Genomic DNA, 21,175 nt, shown 5'->3' on the forward strand with positions numbered 1-21,175 from the left:
GTAAAAGACCTACTAAAACATCTGAATGACGAGGATAGACAGAACTTAGAAGAGGAAGTAGAAGAAATCCATAGAATGGGACCATATCAAGAAGGAACAGTGAGACCAATTAAGATATTACTAAAATCACAAGCAGCAGCAGAAGAAGTACTATATAGAAAAACGAAACTCAGAGAAACAGAAGGTTGCAAAGATATATATATAAAGAAAAATAGAAACGAGGAGGAAAGGAAGAGACACAATGAACTGGTGGCAGAAGCAAGAGAAAAAATAATGAAAGGTCAGAGGAGGAGAAGAAGGCATTTTTGGAGAATTATAGGAGACAGGATAAGGAAATGGTATATAAAAGAGAAAGAAGAGAAAAGAATGGAGCAAGTTTAACTAAAATGATAAGAACAAGAGATTAAAATGATGTATACAAACATAGATGGGATTTTATCTAGTAAATTAGAATTAAGAGATTACATAAAGAAAGAAGAACCAGATATTGTATGCCTGGTGGAAACAAAGTTAAATGAGGCAATAAAAATAGACATAGATAAAAGGTATAATATATGGAGGAGAGAGAGAGTGGGTAAAGGAGGAGGAGGAGTCATGATGATGTTAAGGAAGGAGATAGTGGTAAATCAAGTGGAGTTTGGGGAAGGAAAATCAGAAATACTGTATGTTAAGATGCATATTAACAAAAGGAGTTAACAATCATTGGAACATATGTGCCACCAAAACAAACTCATGGACTAACCAAGAATATAGAGACATGATAGATGACACAATAAGGAGTCTTACAAGAATCATTAAGGAAAGGAGAAAAGTGATATTGATAGGAGATTTCAACTGTAAGGAGGTAGACTGGGAAAATTATGAAAGTGGTATGGGGAAGATGCCTGGGAGATAGATTCCTGAACCTAATGATAGATAATTTGATGGTCCAAAGAGTAAAGGAAAACACAAGATTCAGAGGAAACGATGAGCCGGCAAGATTAGACCTAGTTTTTACAAGGGATATACCAATTAACGATGATATAAGATACAAGTGCCCATTGGGAAAGAGTGACCATGTAATATTAGAGATGGATATAGAAGAAGGAAAGGAAGATAGAGATGAATCATACAAAGGAGACCGATTAAATTACAGAAAGGCTGATATTGAGAATCTCAAGAACTATTTTAAAACGTAAACTGGGAGGAGATGGAAAACTCATTAACGGTTCAAGAGAAATATAACTTATTTTTGGAAATATACAAAACTGGGGTCAGGGAATATGTTCCGAAATATAGACCTAAAGAAGAAGGAAAGAAAGATTGGTTTAATGCAAGATGTGCTAGGGCAAAGGAGAAACGAGATGGAGCATGGAAAAGGTGGAGAAGAAACAGAAATCCAGAAAATAAGGAAAACTTCAAAACAGCAAGAAATGAATATGCTAAGGTGAGAAAGGAAGAAGAAAAGAACTATGAAAAGGACATTGTCGAAAAATGTAAGGAACAACCAAAATTGTTCTACAGATTCATAAATGGAAAAATAAGACAAAAAGAAACAATAGAAAGGTTAAAAGGAGAAACGGAATGGTGGAAGACCCAAAAGTATGGCAGAACTGTTAAATAGTAAATTTCATGAGGTCTTTACTAAGGAATCCAAATTTGAAAGACCACAGGGTAATAGAGACTGTCTATATGAAAGAGATTAAAGTAACCAAGCTTGAAATAAAAAGTTGATGACGGAATTGGATGAGGAAAAGGCAATGGGACCGGATGAAGTCTCAGGCAGAATACTGAAAGAATGTAGGGAAGAACTAGCAAGTCCAATATACAACATCATAAAATGCTCAATAGAAAATGGAACAGTGCCAGTGGAGTGGAAAAGAGCTGAGGTGGTTCCCATATATAAGAGCGGAAGGAAGGAAGAACCTTTAAATTACAGGCCGGTATCACTAACTAGTGTAATATGCAAGATGTGTGAAAAAGTAATAAAGAAGCAATGGATCGAGTTTCTTGAAGACAACAAAATATTATCAAATAGCCAATTTGGTTTTAGAAAAGGTCGGTCATGTGTGACAAATTTATTGAGTTTCTACTCTAGAATAGTTGATAAAGTACAAGAGAGAGAGGATGGGTTGACTGTATTTATTTAGATCTAAAAAGGCTTTTGATAAAGTGCCACATGAAAGATTACTATGGAAGTTAGAGGAGAAGGGTGGCTTAAAAGGAAGCACATTGAGATGGATGAAGAATTACTTAAGGGGAGAGAAATAAGGACGATAGTTAAAGATATGAAGTCCAAGTGGAGAACAGTAGACAGCGGAGTGCCACAGGGGTCAGTATTGGCACCAATACTTTTCTCGTATATATAAATGACATGCCAGAGGAGTGAACAGCTACATAAATCTGTTTGCGACGATGCGAAACTGTGCAGAGTCATTAAACAAAAGAGGATTGTGAAATACTACAGGAAGACTTAAACAAGATCTGGAAATGGAGCAAAAATGGGAGATGGAATTCAATGTGGACAAAAGCCATGTCATGGAAATGGGAAAAAGTGAAAGACGACCAGTGGGAATCTATAAGATGGGAGATGGAGTAGAACTAGAAAAAGTAAAAAGGAAAAGGACTTGGGAGTGACAATGGAAGAAAATAATCAACCGGTTAGCCATATTGATAGAATTTTCAGAGAGACGATAATTTGCTAAGGAATATTGGAGTAGCATTTCACTATATGGACAAGGAAATGATGAAGAAATTGATAAGTACTAAAATAAGACCTAGATTGGAATATGCAGGAGTTGTGTGGACTCCCATAAAAGAAACACATAAGAAAATTAGAGACTACAAAAATGGCTACAAGAATGGTTCCAGAATTTAAAGGGATGGCATATGAGGAGAGACTAAAGGCAATGGATCTACCAACCTTGGAGCAGAGAAGAGAGAGAGGATCTGATACAAGTTTATAAATTGATTAACGGAATGGATGAAGTGGATAATGAGAAACTGATCCTGAGAGAAGAATATGACTTTAGAAGCACAAGATCGCATAGTAAGAAACTAAGGAAGGGACGATGTCTGAGAGATGTTAAAAAATTTAGCTTCCCGCAAAGATGTGTTGAGACTTGGAACAGTTTGAGTGAGGAAGTGGTATCAGCAAAGAGTGTACATAGTTTTAAAGAAAAATTGGATAAGTGTAGATATGGAGACGGGACCACACGAGCATAAAGCCCAAACCCTGTAAAACTACAACTAGGTAAATACAACTAGGTAAATACACACGGTAGCTCAGTGGTTAGAGCGCTGGCTTCACAAGCCAGAGGAACGGGGTTCGATTCCCCAGCCGGGTGGAGATATTTGGGTGTGTCTCCTTTCACGTGTAGCCCCTGTTCACCTAGTAGTGAGTAGGTACGGGATGTAAATTGAGGAGTTGTGACCTTGTTGTCCCGGTGTGTGGTATGTGCCTGGTCTCAGGCCTATCCGAAGATCGGAAATAATGAGCTCTGAGCTCGTTCCGTAGGGTAACGTCTGGCTGTCTCGTCAGAGACTGCAGCAGATCAAACAAACAGTGAAACACACACACACACACACACACACACACACAAAAGGACACAGGCAAACCTCTTAATGTGTAGCCCCTGTTCACCTAGCAGTCAATAGAAATGGGATGTAACTTAAGGGGTTGTGGCCTCACTGTCCCAGTGAGTGATGTGTGATGTGGTCTCAGTACTACCCGAAGATCGGTCAGTATGAGCATTGAGCTCTTTCCATAGGGGAAAAGCTGGCTAGATGACCAGATGACTGTAGTGAATAACACACACACACACACACACACACACACACACACACACACACACACACACACACACACACACACACACACACACACACACACACACACACACTGCCAATGCCACGCTGGCAAGACATTGCTGAGCAGCTCCCAGGGAAAGCGCTTCAGCAGGTGTTGGAGCCTGACCTAAACGTATGTACAGGGGGTAGGGGGCCATAGGGTTCTGTCTCCATAATAAATAAGTTTTGGATCATACAGACAGAAAAATGGAGAGAGAAACAGAACTGGGTGGTGCAGCCAAGCATATGACATCAAAACAAACTCCATCTTGTGAAAATCAGCGATTTATTGAAACACTTGTTGGACTGAGAAGATTGACTGAGGATAATATGGATAAGGACTTTTTTTTATTTAGAGACGAAAGAGGCAATATGAGAAGGTTGATAAACATGGAAAGAGAGATAAGGTACATGAAGGAAGTGATGTCAAGTTTAATGGACAAGCAGGACAGACTGATAACAGAAAACAGAGCTGAGACTGAGATTAGTTGAACATGAGAAAGTCAGTGTAATCAATTAGCAATTAAAGAAGATACAAGATAAAGAAACACAATGATATACTAAAAGCTACATGTCATGACTTAACCCCTTCAGTACCATGACATGTTTTCATATTCACTCTTCTTACTATTTGGTGATTTTATACAGCTTCAGAAACTTATGTGGGGATTAGAATAGTGAAGAATCTGGCTGTTAATTTTCTGACCTCCATAAACTCTTCCTAATGTAAATAAAATTGTCTATTAATACCCAAAACTCATAGCAAAAATGCATCCCAGTGTAATCAATTAGCGATTAAAGAAGATACAAGATAAAGAAACACAATGATATACTAAAAGCTACATGTCATGACTTAACCCCTTCAGTACCATGACATGTTTTCATATTCACTCTTCTTACTATTTGGTGATTTTATACAGCTTCAGAAACTTATGTGGGGATTAGAATAGTGAAGAATCTGGCTGTTAATTTTCTGACCTCCATAAACTCTTCCTAATGTAAGTAAAATTGTCTATTAATACCCAAAACTCATAGCAAAAATGCATCCCAGTGCTGAAGGGGCCTACAGAAAAAATACAGGATGGGATTGAGGACAGAGTAGAAATTGGATTGGGTGAAAACATGCTGAAGGAATTACGGAATGCGTGGAAACAAGAACAGGAAGAGGAAAAAGTTAAATTTTCAGAGGTAGTAAAGAGACAAATTCAGGAAAAAACAAAAGATGCTGTTATACAAGTAATTAACCCTTTCCCCAACAATTTTTTAGTTAAAAACGTTTCTTTTTCAGATTAATTTTTTTTATTTTGGTTCTACATAGTATTTTTCATGCTGATTATGAAAACAGCTTGTAATTACTGTTTTTCCCCATTTTTGTGGTTAACTTTTTATTTTGAAAATACCTTTGTAGACATATACGAGTTAACTCGTCTTCCTATAAACTCCAAGCTCTCCTCTCACCTCCCTCCTCCTGCTCCTCCTCACTTGTCGAGAAATATTCATTGTCTGATGAACTAGCAGTCATCAGAAGTATTCAAGCTTCTGAGGGAAGGTTCATATTCGCTATCTTCCTCAGAACTAGACATTTGGGATGTAAATTATTTGAAAAGGATACAAAAAATGAGTGGTAATGTGGATGAAAACAACACCCATGTGACGACAGTGGTTGCCGGAGCAAGTCTAGTAAGAGCGTCCTTGAAATCCCAGAATCGACGAGTATATACGTCTGTGGCTGGTTTTTGAGGGTCAAGTTTTAGACGAGTATACTTGTCAACGACTGAAAACGGAACATTTAGTGAAAACGAATATATACGTCTGTAGCTGGTTTTTGAAGGTCAAATTTTAGACGAGTATACTCGTCAACGACCGAAAACGAAACATTTAGTGAAAACGAGTATACTCGTTTCTGCCGAGGAAGGGGTTAAGGAGAAAGATCTAATGAGAGATGCAGTGGATAAGAGGAAATGTTTCTTGATTTTTGGGATGAAGGAAAAAAAAATCCAAAAAAGTTCACAAGACCATGAAGAGAGAGAATTGGCCAAAACTATTATCAAACAGATCCAGGACAGCACACAGGAGTTGCACCAGGAGGTGGAGGAAGTGATTAGATTGGGAAGATTTAGTGAAGGGGGTAGGAAACCAATGAAAGTGAGAATGAGATTGCACGTGGTGGTGGAGGAAATTATGACAAGGGAAGCTGGCTGATGATACTGAACATAAAGATATATGGATAAAAAGAGATATGAACCAGGAGGAGAGGGAAAAAGAAAAAGTGCTAAGAAATTAAGCTAAGGAAAAAAACGAGAAAAGGATGGAGATCAGGAAAATGAATTTCTACTGGGGGTTCAAGATATGAGACTAAAGAAGTGGTATCTACGGAAGAAGGAGAAGGTTGTGGAGGAGGCAAGAAATTAAGAGTGACTTATACTAATATAGATGCGTTGTTATCCAGCATGTAGGAGGTTAAGGATTATTTGAAAGAAAAAAGTCAGTTGCAATGTGCATCGTTGAAACAAAACTAAGAGCGGAGATCCATGTTAACTTTAAGGAAGAGGGATATAATAGCTGCAGAAGAGACAAAAAGGGTAAAGGGGGAGGAGGAGTGCTAATAATGGTTCGTGATAATATATGTGTGGAGGATGTGCAATATGGTGAGGGCAAGGTGGAAGTAATGGGAGTAACAATCAAAATAAAGGAATTGAAAACAAGAAAAAACATAATAAGTGCCACCTAAGACAAATACATGGGAAACTGAGGAACATAAAGATATGCAAATAGAGGTGATTAAGTGCTTAGATAATATGATAAGAAAAGATGGAAGAATAATTTTAGTTGGAGACTTTAACTGTAAAAACATAAACTGGAGAGAGATGAAAGTAATGGATGATGCTGGACAGTGGGGCGAGGAGGTGTTACAATTGACTATGGTAAATACAATGGACCAGTGGGTGGAGGAGTCAACAAGGTACAGGGAGGAAGAAGAACCATCGTTGCTTCACCTAGTATTCACAAAGAAACCAGAGCCCCCTCCCATCATACAATACCATAGTCCAATTGGAAGAAGTGATCATGTGACATCAGAGTTGGAAATACAGGAGGAGGATAAGATAAGATACAGTGATGACTAAAAATAAAGAGAGATTAAATTATGCAAGACCAGATTTTAAAAGCCAAAGGAAAGACATAAGAATATCGTATACTAATATAGATGGCTTCCTGTCAAAAAGGTTAGAGTGCATGGACCATCTGGAAAGAGACAAGCCAGACATTATGTGTATAGTGGAGACGAAGCTAAGGCCAAACATACAAGTGAACTGGTTTGGGAATGGAAATTATAGATTGTGGAGAAAAGATAAAATGAAGAAGGGTGGAGGTGGTATAATTGTGTTGACAAGAAAGGACTTGACAGTGAAGAACGTGAGCCTCAGCGAGGATGGCGAAGAAGTGGTGAGCCTTGTGGTGACTGATGGAAGACAAGATATCAACATTGTAACTGTGTATGTACCACCAAAAACAAGTGCATGGCCAAATGAATAGTATGATGACATGGTGAGAAGCACAATAGAGAGAATGAAGATTAAAGTTACAATAAAAGATAGAGTTGTTATAGTTGGCGGTTTCAACTGCAAAGAAGTCATGTGGGAGGAGTTCGAAGTGGGGAATGGTGGAGAACGGGGTGAGCAGTTGTTGGACTTTGCAATGGAAAATCTGTTGACCCAGTGGGTGAGGCACCCAACAAGAGGTTGGCAGGGAGATACCCCGTCAAGACTGGATTTGATATTTACAAAAGGAGTACAGCTAAGACAAGGGATAGAACATGAGTGCCCTTTGAGAAAGAGCGACCATGAATTGTTGAAGTTTTTTTTGGATGTGGGCTTGAGAGTGGAAAATGGGGATGGATACAAGGAGGAGAATTTAAACTATGCCAGAGCAAGATATAATGACTTGAGGAAGTATTTTGGCAATGTGGACTGGTCTGCATTGTACCAAGAAGTAAGCATTCAATTAAAATACGACAAATTCAAGGAAATATACAATGAGGCCATGGAGAACTTTGTGCCAAAGTACACCAAGAAGACTCTAAGGAGAAACCAGTGGTTCAATAAAAATTGCGAGAAGGCAAAAAGTGAGAACGAAAAAGCATGGAGAAAGTACAAGAGGATTAATGAGGCAGTGGAGAGAAAAGCATATAGAACTGCAAGAAATAGATATGTTGATGTGAGGCAAAAAGCACAAAAAGAATATGAGCAAAAAATTTTGGAAAATTGTGAAAGGGATCCAAAAATGTTTTACAAATTTATCAACAGTAAACTCCATAAGAAAGAAATAGTTGAAAAAGTGAAAGTTGGGGATGATGTACATGAAGATGTCTCTGATATTGTTGCAAGTTTCTATAAAGTAGTCACAAATGAAACAGAATTAAATGGAAGCATACTACCTGAAGAGAAACAAATACAGGATGTGATAGTCTCAAAGAGTGACAATGAGAAAGTTGTAAATGGCATAGACGTCTACAAGTCAATGGGTCCTAATGAAGTGTCCAATAGAAGGTTAAAAGAATGTCAAGAGCAGTTGCTGGAACCAATCTTGGATATCATGAAAACATCGATTACAATGGGACAAGTGCCAGTGGAGTGGAAGAGGGCAGATGTAGTATCAATATACTAGAGTGGATGTCGAATGGAGTCATTGAATTATAGACCTGTTTCACTGACTAGTATTATATGTAAGATATGTGAAGAAGTGATTAAAGATAAATGGTGTGAATTTCTAGAAAATGAAGGAATCTTAAGGGAGAACCAGTTTGGCTTCAGAAAAGGAAAACAATGTGTATCAAATTTATTATGTTTTTACTCAAGAGTGGTTGATATTTTACAGGAGCGAGATGGTTGGGTCAACTGTGTGTACCTGGATTTGAAAAAAGCATTTGATAAGGTTCCATACAACAGACTAATGTGGAAGCTGAGAAGTATTGGGGGGGGATAAGGGGAATCCCTGCAGACTGGATGAGAAACTACCTGACAGGCAGGGAAATGAGAACAGTGGTGAAGGGAGTGAAGTCGGAGTGGAGAAGAGTGACCAGTGGAGTACCCAAGGTTCTGTGCTTGGTTCCATCATGTTTCTGATCTATATAAATGATATGCCAGCAGGTATGAAAAGTTACATGAGTATATTCACAGATGAAGCAAAGATTATGAGAATAAGAAACATGGAAGATTGTAACATGTTGCAAGAGTATCTGAACAGGTTATATAATTGGAGTGTAAAATGGGAGATGGAGTTCAACATTAACAAAAATCATGTAATGAGAATGGATAAAAGCTGGGGAGAGAGATAATAACTGAAGTCAGTGAAGAAATGGACTTAGGAGTGATTATACAGAACAACTTATCACCAGAAAAGTACATTAACAGAATATTTGGAAAAACTTACAACACACACCAAAGTATTGGATTCTCATTTCAACTACTTGGATGAGAATATGATAAAGAAAATATTAACCACCTTAATTAGACCTCAGCTGGAATATGTAGTGGTGATATGGTCACCACATATGAAGAAACATGTGAAGAAACTAGAAAGAGTGCAGCAGTTGGGCACGAAGATGATACCAGGTTTTAAGGAGGTTCCGTACCAGGAGAGATTAAGAAGACTGGATTTACCCACGTTAGAAGATAGAAGAGAGAAGGGAGATATAATAACAATGTATAAAATAGTAAATGGAATAGATATCCTAGAATCAGACCAAGATAGAAAAGACTTGATAAGGATGTCTTCCAACAATCAAATCAGAGGACACCCAAAGAAAACACAAATGGACAGTTGTATGGGAGATGTCAAGATGTATAGCTTCCCATATTGTGGCATTGACAAATGGAACAAATTGAGTAGAGAGGCAGTGTGTGGCAAGTGTCAGTCAGATGAAGGACAAACTTGATAAATGTGGACAAAGAGACAGAACATAAATAGCCAAGCTCGGGCCCTGTAAATCACAAATAGGTAAATACAAATAGGTAAATACACACACACACACACACACACACACACACACACACACACACACACACACACACACACACACACACACCGCGTAGTGTAGTGGTTAGCACGCTCAACTCACAATCGAGAAGGCCGGGTTCGAGTCCCGGTAAGCGGCGAGGCAAATGAGCAAGCCTCTTAATGTGTGACCCCTGTTGACCTAGCAGTAACTAGGTATGGGATGTAACTCGAGGGGTTGTGGCCTCACTTTCCCAGTGTGTGTTGTGTGTTGTTGTGGTCTCAGTCCTACCCAAAGATCAGTCTACAAGCTCTGAGCTCGCTCTGTAATGGGGAAGACTGGCTGGATGACCAGCAGGCGACCGAGGTGAAATTACACACACACACACACACACACACACACACACACACACACACACACACACACACACACACACACACACAGCAGTGGTGTTGTACAAGGCAGACAAGTAAACAATATAACCACCTCTCTCTCTCTCTCTCTCTCTCTCTCTCTCTCTCTCTCTCTCTCTCTCTCTCTCTCTCTCTCTGCCACACACACACAACTCATCACCCAAGCTTTGTTTTCCTCAGTGTAAGTGCTTCTTTATTTAAGGATAGGGCAAGGATCCACCATATAATATCATTTATCATTGCTGTTAGAAAATTACCTTAATTTTGCATAGAATATCATGTTAATTGATTTTTATGTTGATATTTTTTGGGTGTGCAATGGATTAACTGGATTTCCATTATTCTAAATGGGGAAATTTGCTTCAAGCTACAAGTTTTTCAGGATACGAGCTACCTTATGGAATTAATTAAATTCATAACTAAATGCACCACTGTATCTGGTACTTGCTCTTAAGGATACTTATCTTTTTTTCTAAACCACTTCATAATATGCATCTTTTTAAATTGTCTTTCTTTTACCTGGTCTCTTGTTGCTGATTCATTGAGTATTGTAAGATGTTCATTCATGGCCTGATGTACCAACTTGGGTGGTAGAGCTGGCACCCGAGCTAACTCCCATAAAGCATCCAACATCTTGACAGCTGTCTGACCAAGTCTTGAGTCTTGACCAATCTTTCCTATGAAAGAGAGAAGCTTTTCCCGAAGGCGATCATTTCCACCATCCCAACTCTGAAAAGGGGGAGAATGTCAGAATGGAAAATATACTTTTGAGATACATACAAAAATCAAATCACAAAGTAGACCGTAATTTAGATGCATATACACTTGACCCTCGAAACAACAGACCTCCCATCAACGGATTTCGGAAACTACGTACAATTTCTGGAGTCCGGTTTAATCTACGGACGAATATTAAAATGCGCGCAATTGTCCGTTCCCGGCAAATTATTGTCCGGTAGGTGGCGGGTCGGTCGCGTCATCAGCTGTTGGCTGCCATGTTTTATCTTCAGTCCATGTGTTTTCAGGTTATTTGTTGTACTTAAAGCTTTGTAATACTGCTTGAATGATTTCTTAATGATTATACAGTATTTTACGTACATTTTATACAGTTTTTTACGTACTTTTGCAAAGAACAGACTTTTGCAATCTACGGACAGGCTCGTGCACGCATTTGTCCGTTGTTTCGAGGGTCAAGTGTACAAAATTACAATGTGAACCCACTGTATGAATAATCATGCACCTGTTCCTTCCAGTGGAATAGGGCAGTCCCCATAAATAAAAAACAATTTGCCTAACCAAAACAGAGACCTGCAAGAAGATCAATTACAGTAGACAACCTACAGTGGATAAACAAATAACACCAAAATACATTCTAAATAGAATGACATTATTTGCCTAAAACTCATTTCCTAATTACACTTAACCCTCTGCTATCGCACCTTCTGCTATTGCATTTTAAAGATATCGAGCATTCTTAAAAAGCTGCACATATTTTTATATTGTGCACGAAATTACTGCTTTCGCACACACATCATTCAAAAACCTCCGAATTATGATGTCACATGATCAGGGGTGTAGAGTCGGATTTTCAAAAGTCCGACTCCGACTCCGACTCCAGGAAATTTAAATGTTGCGACTCCGACTCCAATTCCGACTCCAGGAAATTTGAAGGTTGCGAGTCTGACTCCGACTCCAACTCCGGTTTTTTTTTTTTTTTTTCTTACAGTACAACGATATAGTCTATTTTTTTTACATCAGGGATGGTGGCCAAGGGAAAAGATTAAGCAAAAAGCCTGCTAGTTGCCACACCCAAAAAAGACAAAAGTTAAGAGAATCAATACTTACATATTTTCGAGTCAATCCATAATAAAAGTGTACTTGACGATTATATAATTATCATAAATTAATAAAGATTATCTTTATATGTAATGCTTGATTGGATACATCCTCCACAAAGTCAATTTCTCCCAATTTGTAGGAATCTCCAATCTCCATGAAGTGGAATCTTTACTCGAAAATTTATCACGTAAAGGAGTCGGAGTCGCTCATATTTTTACTGACTCCGACTCCGACTCTGACTCTGACTCCAACTCCAATTCCGACTCCGACTCCGGCCAAAAGTAGCCGACTCCTCGACTCCGACTCCACACCCCTGCACATGATACCACCACAAGAGGTAAATTATGCTAAGAAGCATGGCAATAGAGCAGCAGCAAGGGCTTTTGGACCAACACCTACAAAAAAAATTACAAATGTCTGGCGACAGCAAGAAGCATTTTATTCATGTTGTTATTATGATTGTTATTATGATCGCTAATTTGTTGTTATTATGATTCTTGATTAGCCTTAAAATCTGGGGAGCTGATTTACTTTCCATCTGCTACAACAGGCAAAAATCACACCTTTCAAAAATGCTGAAAGATTTTTTTTCTTTATAAAAGTATATTTCTCTTTGTTATTTAGAGTACAACAATGTACTTTTCAACATGTTATGACCTCTGAGAGCAAAGTTATTGCATACAAGAAAATTTTCCCCGAACACGTGGCAGAACCCGCCGCTAAGAAATGCCCCCCAAGCTCAGATAACACAGCACGCATGCTCTCTCTCTCTCTCTCTCTCTCTCTCTCTCTCTCCTTTTAGGCATTTGAATTTGATGTAAAAGTAGAAACTTTTGCCCTTTCATGTCGTGAAAATGCGAACTCAGATATATGAAACGGTGTGCAAAACAGGAAAAGAAAAAGAAACCACATATTACAAGTACAGTAATACTCTGCTTAACGAACATTCGTCTAATGAATTTCCAGTTTAACGTACTATATAAAGTCTGACCAAAAAGTCCGCATAACATACAACCACATCTGTTTTAGCGAATTTTCTGGGTTTGAATTTGCTGTGATTGTCTGGCTCCCCGCCTGTCTCTAGCGCTCCTGGGGCCGGATCCAAGACTCTTTAACAACGTCAGAGCAACCTCCTGCCGCGAAATGGCCTCCATGAACGCTTGGAGGGACGGTGACGAGGTTGCTCTGAGGTTGCTGGAAACACCACCTCTGGAGGTGGTGTTACTGTCTTATATATGCATTTATGTTCACAAAACAACATTTCTATTGTTTTACAAACCTTGCCCCCAAGAAAGGATTGTTTTGTAATGCATAAAGTGAAATCTTACATGGAATACCAAAAAATAAAGGAGAGATGAGATCGGCCACAGCAGACGAGGCGGAGACTCGCAGCGACTCGGTCGCTTCTTCTTCTTGAGACCCTTTTAGCCTGGCGTGTTGCTTTTCACCATGATATGAAATGTATGTTTCCACTCCTCTATTGCCTGCTATAATGGATATCAAATCTTGGTATTCATATACGCTCATAACTGAGGATAACCTGGACTCTGTGGTACAGAGTGATAGTGAATTACTAATGAAATACCACAGTATTTCATTAGTAATTCGCTATCACTCACTGCCACGGAGTCCAGGTTATCCTCATGGCATGAGCGTATATGAATACTAAGATATGATATCCATTATAGCAGGGAATAGAGGAGTGGAAACATACATTTAATATCATGGTGAAAGATAACACGCCAGGCTAGAAGGGTCACAAGAAGAAGAAGAAGCGGCCGAGTTGCTGTGAGTCTCCGCCTCGTCTGCTGTGGCCGATCTCATCTCTCCTTTATTTTTTGGTATTCCATGTAAGATTTCACTTTATGCATTACAAAACAATCCTTTCTTGGGGGCAAGGTTTGTAAAAAGCTAATAGAAATATATATAATTTTCTTTATAACCCATGTGGTATGTTGGGGACCAGCCCAGAACACATCCCCCCTATTTCTATTATTTCCTATAGAAAAATTACGCCTGCTTAACAAATATCTGCTCTACGAACAGCTTTGACACTCCCTATCCTGTTCACTAAGCGGAGTATTGCTGTATTGTAGATTTCTGTAATAATTGGAATCTGGCAACTCTTATTAGCAATGGGAGTCACATGACTAGGCCGACAAGCACAGTCCTGTAAAGGCAACCATGGATGACACACACCCTCATGGGGAGTACATGAGGTTTATGAACGTCGCTGTGAGGGTTGGTCTCTGTCTCCCAGATCACTATCAGAATCATTACTGGAGTCTTCACTTTCTTCAGTCTCAATAAAAAAAAATCAGTGTCTTCATTTTCATCACTGTCCTCAATGTCATTACCATGTAACACTGACATAACATCACTTGGAGTACCGTTTCCTCCCTCCAGTTCACAGGGGTTGCGAGATGTCGCCCCCAAATGGGAAAAGATGACCTGTTGTGTGGGAACATATGTCTCAAGGCTCGAGGAGGTGAGTGAGAAAAGTTGCCAGATACCTCCACTTGCCCCAGGACCAATAGTGATGGGGAGAGACTCAAACATTTAGCACGGAAATATCATGATTTCCTAAACGATCCCTGACTGTACGCACGCCATGCACCAATCGTCCCAAAACGATCACTCTGCGTTAAGAGTTAGGTAAGTTTTTCCTACTGTATTATTTCTTCATTTCATACTATTATTTGGTATAAAAATGGGGCAAAAAGTGATAAAAAAAATGACAGCTGGAGGTCCTGGTGTCAGTTTGAATTATTACCATACATTCTTCATTTTGGCTATCACGATTTTGGCTATAACATAGCAATAGATTTACCAATTAGGCTCGATAGTGGAGGGTTGAGTGTACTATTGATATGCTAAGGATTTACCTCTTATCCCAATTTCAGCTACATGAACAAACCTTCCTAACAAGACCCAACAAGAAATCAAACTGCTGAGGATTGAAGCGTGTTGCTGCTGCAGCCATGATCCGATGGATGTTGTCCACCACATGAGGACTGGCCTTATCTGCCATGTGCCAGATGCGAGACAGCTCCTCCTGCTGCAGCTTTGGACCCATGAACTCCACCAGTTCTTTCATGCGGTCTGTGTATTGCACTTGATCAATGTTACCTGAGGAAAACACAAAATCATCAGACAATTACACAACTCTCCTTTATTGTCATTTAATTTTGATGTTGAGTTTATCTACGAGATGCTACTATGAACATATGAATTTAGTGATTATATAGCTCAACAAAACTTCAATTAAAACATATAGTAAGGAAATTACCTTCAAGTGCAAGTGATAAAACTCGCTTGCTTGTCATCCATTCTTGAATAATGTCTGTATCAATGACATTACTTCGACCTTTCTTACTGTCCTCAATCAGTCTTCCAAGTTCCTGTGTACAACAAATTAAAACTGAAATAATCTTTTGTACCTTATAGACAAAAAACATGCAACAACACAACTCAGCCTACAGTCATGTGATATATGGATTCACATCACCTACTGGATATCACTATGCAAAATGGCATTGGTGATATTTCTTTGTGAGAGAAAACTAGCCAAGGGCAACAGAAATCATTAAACAAAAAGGCCCACTGAGGTACTAGTCCTCAAACAGGGTCAAGACTTTACTCAAACAGGGTTGAGAGTTAGCCAAAAGAATAAATAAAAGGATAAATATTTTGAAACCCCTCTTAAATGAGTTCAAACCATAGGAATCAGGAAATGCAGAAGGAGGCAGAAAATTCCAGACTTTACCAGAGAAAGGGATGAATGATTGAGAGTACTGGTTAATTCATACATTAGAGAGATAGACAGAATAAGCATAAAAGAAAAAAAAAGTTTTGTGCAGAGGCTGTGGGAGGACTGTGGGAGGAAGGGAGGCATGCAGTTGGCTAGACCAAAAGAGCAGTTGGCATGAAAATAGCAGTAGAAGATAGCAAGAGATACAACATTGCACCAGTGAGAGAGAGGCTGAAGACATTCAGTCCAAGGAGAAAAGTTGATAAGATGATTCCACCATATCTAAGAGAGCAGTTTGAGTGGAATGCCCCTCTCATAGAGAAGGGAATCCAAAGCTTTTTGTCTTATTAACTCCTCTCCTCTGACTGACTGTCTTTAGCCTCTTTCTTACCACCGCATTGTTGCATCTCTTGCTATCTTCTACCACTTTTTCATGCCAACTGCGTGTGCTATACTATATGGTATGATATAACATACTCAGTAACATCTTGATATAGCTACTTTTATGAGGATTTTAGCTACTCTTTCATGAAGTGAGTGACTTGGCTAAGTAAATAAGCACCAAACTAACATCTCCCAGCATTGATCTAGCATAATAGGAGAGAATAATACAGCTGTTGTCGTGTTCAACTATCGTAATCTGTTGTTCATGGTGTAGTGGAATGGATATTGCAGCAAGAATTAACTGGTTATCCAATACATCTGCTAAGTTTAACTAAGGCAGGCCAGTCAGATGTTTGTTTTGATTAGATATAGTATACAACACTACTCTCACCAGGAAACTCAAGTTGCCTATTTTCAATTAAAATTGTTTCCATGTACTAGGAAGATGATCTACATAATTTGGACTTTTATGTGGCACAGACATGTCTTCATGTTTAATGTCATCTGCATTAATACACTTTCGATAACTGGTGTACTTCATTGGAAAACTAGAGATGACCAAATAAATCTAAATGCCATTTCACTAGAAAATCAAATAAAATATTTTTGTTTATGCATAGTTTAAGACGTTCCCTATGATTGGCAGAGCGGCGATACACATAAATTGTTGTCACTTCAGTGCAGGTCAAGCCAGCGAAACGAGAAGAGCAGAGTGTTGTTTCGGAGAACACCCAAAATGAGAATATTTGCCCATCGGTGGGACACATACTGTAAGAAATCTATCACTTCTCTGCAATACGACCCACTTTATTATCTATTTTCTTTTTTATTTATACCATGTGGGCTTTTCACGGGAATTTATTGACTAAAGGGGATACTTTTTTTGGTACCTCCTATCTCAAAGCCCACCCGCTACGAAGCCGTTGCCCCGAGCGAGGAAGCCCAACCTACACTCGGGTCGTGGACAGAATTTGAACCCATGCGCAAGGAGACACCTCAATAAAGTGAATTATTGAAGCTTATCAAGGAAAGTCCAACTGTGATATATCAGTTTGGACTATTTGTTATAGAGAAGTTTTATGTTTTTCTGAATGAAAAATGCAAGATAATATAATTTTTCAGTTATTTTTTATAGCAGATATATTTTTTATTTATTATGTTTTATTTCTTTACTTATATTTATTTATATGTGCAATTCAAAAGGGTCACCAATGGCAGCTTTTTTTACTATTTGTCCAAATATCAGTAAAAAATTTTTAAAATCAATGAAGCTTGTCAAGGAAAGTCCAATTGTGATACCTGTTTCAATAATCACCATGTAACAAAGCTTTTGTCCTTGAGTTGAAACTGTTATTTCTTATTTGTTTATGTCTAGAAAACATGAAAAAATACTTATATTCATTTCTAATTTTGCTTTTGTGTTCAGGATAATGACATTTTTTAAATTTACCCATTCTCATAGGGACAAAGTGGCAAATTTGAAGTTTGACTTGAACAAAGTAGATACAAAACGACATATAATGCAATAATAGCATTTATTTATTCTAGAATTAGACCAGTGAGACAATAGACACATTAGAAATGAGTAGTTCTTCTAGATTTACGCTTATACTGTAGATTACTTTCACGAATCAGTCCCCAAATGTAGTCTCCCATCATGTTTTCAATATAAGACCCTTGGTAGCGGCGTTCAAAGTCCAATATATCCTGGTGGAAGCGTTCGCCCTGCTCCTCAGAGTACGCTCCCATGTTTTCCTTAAATCTATGAAGATAGGCATCAAGGATATGGACTTTAAGTTAAGGGACATCCTGCAACCCATCTTGCCGTAGTTTGTCACCAAGTTCTCTACAAGTTCCACATAGTTTTCGGCCTTTATGATTCCCCAAGAAGCCAAGAACTACTGCGACAAAGCTGTCCCATGCTGCTCTCTCTGTCCTTGAGAGTTTTTTGGGAAACTCCTTGCACTCCATGACCTTTTTTATTTGTGGACCAATAAAGACACCAGCTTCAACTTTCACTGGAGACAACTTGGGGAAGAAATCTTGGAGGTACTTGAAAGCTGGGGACTCCTTATCTAGAGCTCTGACGAACTGTTTCATAAGGCCCAGTTTTAAGTGGAGTGGAGGAAACAGTACTTTTCTGGGATCCAACAATGGCTTCCATTTGACATTCTTCCCCACACTAAACTCGGTTCGCTGTGGCCAGTCCCACTTGAGGTAGTGTGCCATGGTATCTCTGCTGTCTCAAAGGCAAAGATAACAAGGATACTTGGTAAAGCCGCTTTGGAGACCCATCAGGAAAGCCACCATTTTGAAGTCTCCTATAACCTCCCAACGGTACTCTTCATATTTCAAGGCATCTAACAACATTTTGACACTCTTGTATTCCTCTTTGAGCTGAACAGAGTGGGCAAGGGGGAGAGATGGGTACATATTCCTGTTATGAAGCAGCACTGCTTTGAGGCTTCTGCATGAGCTGTCGATAAAGAGCCGCCACTCTTTGGAGTTAAGGGTAATTCCAATTGCCTCAAACAGACCAGTCACATTGTGGCAAAAGCAAAGCTCATCTTGACGAGTGAAAAAGCTTGAAAAATGCTGGTGACGCTTTCTCTGACCTGACATGTGCACACTCTCATCTAGCAAATTCCACTGCTTGAGTCTCGATGTTAAAAGCTTGCCATTTGACTTCGTGAGGCCAAGATCTCTGATCAGGTCATTGATGTCTTCTTGGCTGGGGTAGTATGGATTTCTGTCATCAGTTGCATCTCTGAACTCTGGATCAGTGTCTTCATGTTCTTCTGAACTACTTTCCTTTTGTAAACACTGCTGCTCTCTCTTAGAAGGAGTGGGTGCAGGGAGCTCAGAACAGTGTGGCACTGGCACAATAGATGACAGGTCAGGATATATGATAGCAGGCGCATTTTTGCCTTCTCGACATTTGGAAGGGTCTACCATACAGAAAAAGCAATTGCTTGAGTGATCAGTTGGTTCTCTTCAAATTCGGGGGATTGCAAATCTCATAGCTCTGTTCTCCCCTTTGTACCAACCAGTAAAAAGCAGAATGAAAACATAAATATAAAAATACAGATACATTCAACTCAGTGTAGTAGGATATGTTAAAATAAAAAAAGTATATATTGTGTATGTATATATATATATATATATATATATATATATATATATATATATATATATATATATATATATATATACAGTAAGTCCTTGTTATACGGTACATATGCGTTCCTGAAAACCTTACCGCATATCGAATTTATCGTATACCGAACCTATTATAACATGTAATAATAGGGAATTCGTTCCAGGACGTCAAAAGTCACCCCTACAAATATTAAAATAACATGAAAATAATCATTAAAAAAAAAAAAAAGTAAAGTACTGTGCAAAAGAAGTAAACAAAATGTTTTTATTTGCCTTTCAATCGCCTTGTATTCTATCAGATGATGTCCTTCCCGAGGCTAAGGGACAGTAGGGATTTCAGCCATTACTCATCTTCCGCCGAGTGGGCAGACGTAGCCGTCTGCACTGTCGGAAGCAGATGTAGATGTAGCAGGATCGGCACGTTTCAATGGTTTGAAGAAAGAGGATATTGAGGAAGGGCCAGCTGTAGCAGGGTGATAGGGACAGTGTGTCTGACTGGCTTAAAGAATGAGTAGATAGAGGACTGTTTAGTTTTTCTTGTTTTTTTCATCATAGATTTCTTGATAAATCTTGACACTTTTCTCTACATCACGAGCATCCTGGCAGGATTTGGGTCACGTTCCTTCAGAGTTTCCAGAGCTTTTTTGATACCATTGAGACATTCTCTGAGAGTTTTGTTGTCCAGGCCAGGCACAGGTTTTTCTTCCTCGTCTCCCTCTTCTGCCTCCTGTGATGCCTTGTCTAGCTCTATAAGTTCATCATTTGAGAGAGATTCAGCATGGCTTTCCAAAAGATCTTGAACATCATCATCATCAACTTCATCGAAGCCAGCCCTATGGCACAGATTTACTGTCATTTCTGATCACACCGATGTCGTCTTCAGCGAAGCCTGGGAAGTCATGCGCACATTCTGGCCATACTTTATTCCATGCCAAGTTCATGGTAGACATCTTCGCTTCGTCCCAAGATGACTTCATGTTATTTAAGGCGTGCTTGATGTTATATGACTTCCATCATTCACTGATAGTGGGCTTGTCAGTCACATCAGTGCCCTTTATCAGTTGCTGTATGGTTTGCCGCTGGTAGTTTTTTAGTGTTTGCCATGATTATTATGAATATATTTGTGCTTACATTAGACCCTTTAATATTCCATTTATTCATCTAATTATTAATGCAGTTAAAAAAAGGGAGGGACGGGAAGAGATAATAGGCTCCAAGGGTGGTCAAGTTAAAGTCAGTACACTCGACCGAAACAACGGACCTCCCATCAACGGATTTTGGAAACTACGGACAAATTCTGGAGTCCGGTTTAATCTATGGACGAATATTAAAATGCCCGCGATTGTCCATTCCTGGCAAATTATTGTCCGGTAGGTGGCGGGTCGGTTGCATCATCAGCTGTTGGCCGCCATGTTTAATCTTCAGCCTGTGCGTTTTCAACCAACAGCAAACATTGTCCAGTGCTTACCACGGCTTTTTTATGCATTTGTACCCTTCTCATGAGTGCTTAACCTATCCAAAATGCCTCCTAAACCTAGTAAACCAGTGAAGCGTAATCGAAAGGCTCTTCCAGTGGCTGCTAACCTTGAACTAATACAAAAAATTTGAAAATTTTACATATTTTACGTACATTTTATACAGCTTTTTACGTACTTTTGCAATCTATGGAAAGGGTCGTGAACGCATTTGTCGAGTGTACTGTGAGTGGCGGGGAGGTGTGGTGTGGATGACGTCATCACTTCTGGTCCCCTGCGCTGGGCCCTCTTGGATGACATGAGCAGATACCATATCTGAGAATTTTTCTTA

General features: G+C 39.1%; 1 protein-coding gene across 1 annotated transcript in view; it reads right to left on the reverse strand.

Annotated features, from left to right (window-relative positions):
• LOC123508171 (ubiquitin carboxyl-terminal hydrolase 24-like) overlaps window positions 1-21,175 on the reverse strand; it is a 111,273-nt gene that overhangs the window by 62,339 nt on the left and 27,759 nt on the right. The window contains exons 7-9 of the mRNA XM_045261706.1: window positions 15,365-15,476; window positions 14,993-15,204; window positions 10,756-10,965 (exon numbers count right to left, since the gene is read on the reverse strand). Of these exons, the coding sequence (XP_045117641.1) occupies window positions 10,756-10,965; window positions 14,993-15,204; window positions 15,365-15,476 (534 nt within the window). The remainder of the gene's footprint in view (window positions 1-10,755; window positions 10,966-14,992; window positions 15,205-15,364; window positions 15,477-21,175) is intronic.

The sequence above is a fragment of the Portunus trituberculatus genome, chromosome 24, assembly GCF_017591435.1.
Source record: "Portunus trituberculatus isolate SZX2019 chromosome 24, ASM1759143v1, whole genome shotgun sequence".
In the NCBI taxonomy this organism is placed as follows: domain Eukaryota; kingdom Metazoa; phylum Arthropoda; class Malacostraca; order Decapoda; family Portunidae; genus Portunus; species Portunus trituberculatus.